The 9,268-nt window shown below is 37.6% G+C and overlaps 1 protein-coding gene across 1 annotated transcript; it reads right to left on the bottom strand.

Annotated features, from left to right (window-relative positions):
* Positions 1 to 1,717: 1,717 nt before the first annotated feature.
* Positions 1,718 to 2,026, bottom strand: LOC126020033 (keratin-associated protein 3-2-like). The gene has a single exon (XM_049781485.1). The coding sequence runs from the start codon at positions 2,024 to 2,026 to the stop codon at positions 1,718 to 1,720; it is 309 nt and encodes a 102-aa protein (XP_049637442.1).
* Positions 2,027 to 9,268: the final 7,242 nt, after the last annotated feature.

Here is a 9,268-nt window from a genome sequence, read left to right on the forward strand (position 1 = left end):
GGCATTTTTTTAATCTCAACATTCATGCAGATTGTGACTTGTGTCTTTAAATATGTATTAGATGCGTGAATATGCGATTGATGTACATAATATATGTACCCTAGTTATATAACCACATACCTGCATTGCATGTATATACAATAATCTCTCTAAGGCTAGGAAAAATCATTTTCTCAATATAAAATTAAGTTTATTGGGAGAAAGAAATATAATTAAGTTGTAAATTAAATTCTCCTTTAGCTTTAGCTTCCAGTTCTATCACCTGAAAAGTATTGGCATTCTATTGTCCTTGTTGACAACAGATTCACGACTTGTGGACAAGGTCAGTGAACAAGTCTTTGAGTTATTACTAGAGTTTACTATCTGAAATTCTTTCTAAAGAAAAATAGAATAGAAAAATCAGTAGACCCCCAAAATGACCCAGGTCTTTGAATAAAATAGTTGCCATTTGTGATGTGTGACTCAATATATCCTTATCACATGTTATGATTTTGTTAACGGTTGCAAGATATCTTCGCCGTTATCTTGGCTGGGTATTTGTGAATCCAAGAACAGTCCCCAGAATGAGAAATTACTTCCCATCCCCTTGTCCCCTTTCGGGGGAAGACCTTGGTAATATTTATCCGCAGCAAGTAATAATCCACACAGACAAGAACGATAGGGTTTAAAAGATCGGGCAAGGAGAGCCAGAGAATCCTCCTGCAGCCAGCAGCTTTTCACAGAAGGACCCCTCACTCCTGTCCCTCAAGCTATTTATTGCCAACTCCACAGCGCCCCACCTGGAAGGGTTAGGTGGGGCAAAAGTCACAGAACAATCCTAAGGAAACACTTTTATATACAATTCCAAGAATCATCTTATGGAAACGTTTTCATATGCTATAAACGGTTATTCTTTTCTTTGCTTTTTTTGGAATATCTTAATATTACAGCTGGGTCCACTAAGTTTTTAGCTCTAATAAAATATGTTCTTTGTCGTAGGAAAAATAAACACCATGACCTGAATTCTGATTTTCCCTATGACTTGGGAATACTAAATAACACTTAAGGCCTCATTTTTCACCTATTAGTGATATTTGAAGAATTAATTGAGTTTGATTGATATACTTAAGAATTAATACCTGTGGTTCATCTATGGAAATGCTGGCAGATTAAATGTTGGCTTGCCCCCAAATTGTATTTTTCTGAAGAAGGAAAATGAAGATATAACCAGTTTTAACTTTACACGCCATTATAAAGCTAGCTCTAGAAATTTATCTAAGACTCTTTTAGTTTTAAAATAAAATTGCCGTCTTGTTTTTTACCTATATTTAAAGATGAAAGATATATGTTAAAAAAAACTAACAAAGAACATTTCAGCAAGAGAAATAAAGTTTATTGAAAAACCCACCAACCAATTAGTCTTCCTCTATTAAGTTACCCAATACAAGAAATGTGATTCAAGAAGTAGCATGATCAAAAAAGACATACTTGGGGTTTTATAGATTTCAATAGTACTTTGATGATAGATGACATTCACCTGCCCAAATGAATCAAATCGTAGTGGAGTTAAATAATCATAGAAAGATCTTGACCTTTCTTGCCATCAAAGCGAAAGGAAGAATTTCCACTTCTGGGCCATCTGGTCAATCTCCACACTGATCAAGTATTGAGGCTCTTGAACATTAAACAGCTTCTTCTGGCTTCTTCAATATCATGTGCTGAGTTAAGCATCCATCTTTCAGCAGCAGCAGCTTGGGGTGCAGGGATCTTGACAGCCTGGCTGAGTGTAGGTTGTGAGGTTGATGCTCTCCAGACCTGGGGTGGGCTGGCAGGAGTTGAGCAGGAAGCAGGTGGGCACACAGGGCTGAGGGATGTGGCAGGGAGGTGGGCAGTTGTCACAGCAGGTGGGCTCCAGGAGCCAGGTGGTGTGTGGGCAGGTGCTGGGCAGGCAGACTCCACACCTGCAGCACTTGTCGGAGGAGCAGATGGTGGTGGCAGGGCCGGTGGGGACACTGCAGCAGCAGCGGGGAACACAACAGCAAGACATGGCGGTGAGAATCTGGTTTGCTTTGAGTTTCTTGGAAAGAAAGATGAGGTTATTGAAATGCAAATATCTCCTTTTGCTCTGGAGCTCTTATATATGCTTTCCAGTTGGGTGTTGATCCAATCAGAAGGCTTTTTGTCTTAATTTTGTTTATGTCACTCTTTCCCACTAAGATTCTCTAATCTGTTTGGTATTTATTTGTCTATTAAGAGTTCTTGTCCTTATTAAAAGCAATCAGGTTTTTTGACTCATTGATTGGTCATTTTTGTTGCAAGAAGATCACATTTCTTTACAGGGTCCTGGCATGCCAAGCCTTACTTAATTATTCTGAATAATCAATCTCAGGCTAAATTCTTCCCTTTCCTTCTTTATTTTTAAATATCATACACAATATGATGAGCTTTACTACTAATTTAAGAATATGAAACTCATTGATCAAATAATTAATGAACCATTTGTACTCAATATAGTCAACACAACTTAAAGGTGAATGTTGCATGTTATTCTATGCATCTAGACATATTTTATTGTATATTTTTTGTTTTGGGGCAATACTTGGCAGCACTCAAGTGTTTCTCCTGCTGTTCTCTCAAAAATTACACCTGGCAGGCTCAGGGGTATTATATGAGATGCCAGGGTTTAAATCCAGCTCGACTGCATTCAAGGCAAATGACTTACCCTCTGTGATATGCTCTGGCTCTTAGACATTATTTTTGATTTATTGGGAATCTGTAATTCAGATTCTATTATGTAAGCAAGAGGACAGAGTGGAACAAAACCCATTCTCATTTTTAATAAATGTAAAATTAGTTTTCTAAACTCATTTACTCTATGGACTCTATTTGAAAACAATCCCTCATTTCAAAGTCACACCAATCTTAAAGCGAATTACAGTGTAAATTCATTAAATGACAAGATCCACCATATTGCTATCTTTTGTTAGATATGCTAATAAGAAAAATAATTCAATCTTCATTTATTTTCATAAGAATGATATACACACTTTAAGCATGAGATGAAATGCAACAGTAAAGAAAAGAATTGTAAGATGTACAAATTAACTTTGTGTTCTACAAAATAACTTTGTGTTACTTTCCAGATTGAGTGATATAGAACTATATATTTATTACAATGCTATTTCTTTACTAACTTACTCTTTACTTAACATGTTTATTTGTTTTAATATCTTAATCTTCAATTAGGTTGTAAATTCCTTTGAAAAATGTCTTGTTCAACATTCCTCACCCCAATTAGCCTTGATTTGCCTTTTGGTAGATTGCAGATGAGGAAATTGGACTGGAGAATCTTTAAAGTGAAGCATCCTATGACTCCAACATCTTCACATACTTCTGTACAATTAGCACAAAACTGTTCAGATTATATAATCTAAACAACTTAATCTACTGGGTGGCAAATTATTGTTACTAATACAAAGAAAAAACACTAAAGTGGGTTGTTCATGAAGGGATTTTAAAAAAAGACTAACATGGCAGTTTTTATAAGAGGATCAGAGAGATTGCTTAATGGGTTGAGTGCATGCTCTGCATGAATGAGACGGGTTCAATCCCTGACACTATGTGGTTCTCAGAACATCAACAGGAGCAACACATCAGCACAGAACTAGGGGTTGTCCTGACATATCTGGGTGTATGCCCCACTCCCTCAAAACTAACAGAACAAACACATATAAGAGAAGAAGGCAGACTAAAATAATTAGGTGGAAAAAGCTAAATGTTGTTGGTAAGCAAACTTCATATTTTATGAAAAGAGATTGTTAGTGAAACTGATTTGATTTTTGCTTACCCACTGACATTTTAAGAGCATCAAATAAAAATAAAAGCTGGAGTTTGTTCAGGACTTCATACTCTGTGTCATGGTGATATTAAAATGTCCTTCCCTGATTATGTGTCTCAAAATCTGCTCATCCTGCAAGTCTCAGATCAAATGCTTTACCATAAAACTTTAGGCATTCTTCGCTGGATTTTCCCATCCTCTTGTCTGTTCACAGCAGGTGAGTCATTTCTTTTCTCAGGCAACCCTCATTCCATTCTGCTGTACCAGAGCTTGTCATTCGCAGGTGCCTTCCTCACTCCTGTAAGTGGGGGAGATTCTGCTTTCTGTCAGTCAGCATGTAGAGCAATTTTTGCAACATGCTAAGCTTTTAATATATGTTTCTGGAATTAGATTAAATTACAGATTAGATAAAAAGAGTATGTATTCATTTTAGAACAGCCCATTATAATAAAATAAACACACATTATATTCAGAGTGATGAATTTACTTTCCGAAGAGATTCATAGCTGTCTGAGACTTAAAAAGTTTGGTATTAAAAATTTTATTCAACTATAAAAATGACTTCTCTGGGGCTGTTTCTCAGCTTTTGAAAGGATGTATATGAAGGGCCAGAGAGATGGTACAACAGGCAGGATGATTGCCTTGTATATAGTCAATCTAGGTTCAATCCCAGTTACCCTATACGGCTTCCTGCACCCACCAGTAGTGATTCCTGAGTGCAGAGCTAGGAGTAATCCCTGAGCACTGCTGGCCCCCTAAGAAAACAAAACAAAATAAACAAAAAGGTATATATGATTTATGTGTTACTAAAAGAAACTGGGTAAAAATAAAAATGGAAAGTTGGAGCTGAGCTTGAGATTTAAGATGATTTGAAAATGAGCCCCAAATGTCTTTTATTATCAAGGTAATTTTCCTCACATCTCTAGGTTCTCTGTGTAGTGTCCTTTTGGTTATGAGATTTGTGTTAATGTCATCAGAAAGTGTAATCCGACTGAGTGTATTCATAGCTTTGTGGTCTATGTATGTGTCAAGAGTTGTCGGGTAATTATAACAACAAACATTAAGGCAGGACATGGCTTGGGAAACAATGGTGTTTATTTTTTTTAAGGAAGTCTATGGGGGTGCTTGGCTTGCATGCTGCTAACCTGAGTTCTATCCCTGGCATCCCACATGGTTCCCTGAGTACCTCCAGGAGTAAGTCCTGAATATAGAGCTGGGAATTACCCATGAGCATCAAAGAGTGTGCCCCAAACATACAAACAAAAATCTCCCTAAACAGAAAATCTATGTTTATTTTTCCTACCACTTTTTATTATCATTGTTCAAAATGCACAATACTTCTACAAAGGCACCAATCTCCACATTTCCTTCCCAAGCTCCCAATTGAAGGCAGACTGTGGCCTTTCATAAGTGCTACCAACCATTAGGACACTGGGTAAGCACTGGAGGCACATTTGGTTAGCTAGGGGGGGCTTCACAAGGACAAGTCTGGACTTCAGTTGTAACAGAGATACCGCTTAGATTAGGAGTAGAGTGGCAGTTTCTGAGCAGCCAACATGATGCCACATAGGAGTCAGGTATACAGCTGGGTAGAGGGCAGGGATCACAGCAGGTGGGCTGAAGGAGGCTGATCTCATGTGGGCAGGTGCTGGGCAGGCAGTTCTTCCAACGACAACAGATAGCAGAGGAGCGGATGGTGGTGGTTAGATCAGTGGGACCACTGCAGCATCCTTGGAGATAAGATGCACTGCAAGACATGGTGACTGTAGATCAGCTACATCAGTGTTGCAATGGAAGTTGTGGTCTGTAGAACTTTTATAGCCACCTCTTATAGCCCTCTCAGAGAGCCTGGCTTCTGTTTGTCCCAATGTTTCCTTCTTGTTGTTTGTATAATCCTGTACAAATAATACACTAACTTTTGTTTGTCAGTCCTGGGATGATCCCCCCTTCAGTTTTATTTGGTTGTGTTGCTAGGTTCAAACTGGTTTCCTGAGGCCATTTCAAAAGGCTGTCAACATTTGTACTCCACTCACTCAGTCACAGGTAAAAACATTGCCCTCCTTTGACTTTCCTCTTTATCCCCAGTTTGAATTTGTTCTCATGATCGATCAGGTCTAAATGCAAAGACTCAAGAGTGATTTCCCCGAGAATTAAGTAATGATCATTTCTTGGACTAGAGATTCTGGGGTTAAGGCACTCGCTTAATATGCAGCTGACCTCACTGTGATCTAAGGTACCAAATACTTCCCCTAGCACCATTGGGTATAGCTCCAATGCCCCTCTTCCCCTTGCAAAAATGAAACAATCTTTTCCAAAATGTATTCCCTGGAAAGATTTGGGAGGTCAAAGCCTGTGGGTCTTCGTTAACTAGATTCACTCTGCTGTATTATCATGAATTTTAATAATCATATAAATGACTATTTAAGAGAGGCAAAATGCTATTCATAATCAAACATAGCTTGCTATATATTGTTATTGTTGCTCTGTGACAATACCTGGCTGTATTCAGGATCACTCTTGGCAGGCTTGGGGGACCATATGTGGTGCTGGGGATCAAACCCAAGTCAGCCACATGTAATTCAAGGACCCTACTTTCTATCTTATTGGTCTAGCCTGCTAAATGATACTTTTAATACCAATCTTTTGTATAAACATAAGTACATTTTTACTTTTATAAAGGGCATCAGTTGTTTTAACCACAAACTGGCTCAAATTAAAGCTCATAAGACTACAGATGGAATGAAAAAATAAAAAAGACCTTTTATCTCTTTGCCATGACAGCATGAAAAGTTTATTCTTTAGAAATAGATAAGAGTGACCAAGCTGACGCTTACATTTTTCAAAACCATTGTGAAAGCTGAACAAATATATTTTAATTTTTCTTCCACTTTAATACACATAGCATTAACTCTTCATGGATAGATAGTGCTAGTAGCTAACTACAATGACCAAGACTGACCTGAAAACATATAAATATTTATCACATCTCTAATATATGAGAAAGAATGTAGTAGAGACAAAAATATAAAAAATGTGGTCCTTGTCCCATAGGGTATGTGGCTTGAGAGAGTGACTGGTAATCTCTATGCAAACGTTTCAAGGATATTATGTTTAAGTGCATGGTGGGAAAATAGAAGTAACTTTAGAGATGGTTTGGATCTTGAACCTGAATCCTGGTTAGAATGAGCACATTGTGAAATCTAAAGCAAGGTACTGAAATATGGTTAGTATTTAGTTTCTCAACTATAGATCTGGGGAAAATAAACAAAGTGTACTCTAGTTATCCTAGAAAAATTAAAGATTGAGAATTGCTTACACCAGTCTTTTAGCACTGTGTGCCACACAGTCAATGACCCAAAAAATGGCAGATTCTCCAGTGGTCACTGTTGTAATTCCTCCAAGAAGAATGATGGTGGGAGGAAGAGGATTCTTTATGGAGAAGTTTGGGTTCAGTTGTTTGAATTTTAAATGCTTAAAAAAAAAAGGTGCTCCTATAATAGAAGCTCAGAGGAAAACTTGGGTCAGGATTAGTAGGGATTTGTATTGAGATGGCAGAGAAGGGTTAAGTCTTTGCTCACTGCTGGTTGTTTCTGAAATGGTGCAATGTCATTGCTTTTGTTGTTGTTGTTGTTGTTGTTATTGTTGTTTTTAGTGTTTCTGGAAGAAGCCAAGGACTAGAATCTAGCAAAACAGCATCGTCAGGTAAGACCCTTCATCCCTCTCTGGCCTCCAGTCTCCTTCTAGCGCCCTCTGTTGGTGGGACCTGGTAGAAAACCAGTCAAAGGGAAAACAGCCCCATCCCCTCTTTATATTATAAAAAAGGGCATAAAGCAATCAGCTCACATCATTCTCAGGGTTGCACGTGAGAATTAATTAATTCTCTATTTAATTATATCTATCACAATTTAAAATGTCTTACGGGTCATGGGGTTCTCAGGAAATTCTCAAGGGCCAGAGTCCACTCCTACCTACACTGGAGACTACCAAGGTCACCTGGGTAGTTTTCTGGTCATCAGGATATCAGGGATCTAACTCAGGAATTCATACATGCAAAACAGGCACTCCAGTTATTTTAACTTTCTCCTAGATTTCTTTGTTTTATATTATTTTATTTTATTTTATTGTTTTGGTTTTTGGGTCACACCTGGCAGTGCTCAGGGGTCACTCCTGGCTCTATGCTCAGAAATCACTCCTGGCAGGCTCGGAGGACCATATAGGATGCTGAGATTTGAACCACCGTCCTTCTGCATGCAAGGCAAATACTCTACCTCCATGCCATATCTCTGGCCCCGAGATTTCTTTGTTTTATTGAATTTTAATTTTTGAATAATTTTGGGTTTTCAGAGTGTTCGTTCAAAGACATAGCACAGAGTTCCCGTAACATCCAACATTGGTTCCTCACTATTCTTGAGACCTTTTGGGCTTTATTTATAAATGAGTGTAACTACTAATTTCACTAATGACCATTTCTGTGTTCCAGAATCTAATCTGGCATTCATGGTACATTTAATCACCATATCTTCTTAGTTTCCTTTGGTCTATGATAATCTATCTTTTCTTGTTTTTGTTTTTTTTTAATTTATTTTTAATTTATTTTTTTATAACCTGAGCAGTTTCAGGGAAAACTGGTCAGGTATTTTATAGATTTTTTTTTTAAATCTTGTTTTATACCTGAGGATCTAGTGACACAGAAATGAATTAAAGGACAAATAACTGCAAATTACAGGATCTGATTGAAAGTAAGATTATCTGGGTTCAGAACACTTTTTGTTTTGTTTTGTTTTTGGACCACACCCAGCGGCACTTAAAGGTTACTCCTGGCTATCTGCTCAGAAATAACTCCTGGCAGGCACGGGGGACCATATGGGACACCGGGAATTTGAACCAACCACCTTAGGTCCTGGATCAGTTGCTTGCAAGGCAAACACCCCTGTATTATATCTCCGGCCCCCAGAACACTTTTTGATCACTGCCTGAGTCATTTTGGTTCTGGACAGTGTGGGCTTTTCAGTGCGCCAAGATTGGTAATGACCAAATTTTGGTGGAAATGATGGTATTGTTAAGGGTCATGAAAGTCATACTGAATAGTTTAAGTAAAGACAAAACATTGGATTCAATCTAGAATAATTTAATTTAACCAATATTTATAGGGGATTATATTTATATTTAAATATACCATTTAATCAGTATTTTGAGGAAGAAGAGAGAAGCATAGAATTCCTGACTCCAGGAGTGTGTGATTCTGTTGAGAGATATGGTGATGAATGTCACTGAGATAGGAAGAAAGGTCAGATGCCAGGAACAATGTGAAATAAAAATAAAATAAAATAACTTGGTTTTCTATTCTGTTATTAAGGACACATTATTGTTAACTGCCAGGATGGTTTGCTTTTGTTCCTGATCTAGGTTATTGAAATTCATCAGAAAACTAAAAATGTGTTTTAATTGCCA

The sequence above is a fragment of the Suncus etruscus genome, chromosome 1, assembly GCF_024139225.1.
Source record: "Suncus etruscus isolate mSunEtr1 chromosome 1, mSunEtr1.pri.cur, whole genome shotgun sequence".
Taxonomy (NCBI): Eukaryota; Metazoa; Chordata; class Mammalia; order Eulipotyphla; family Soricidae; genus Suncus; species Suncus etruscus.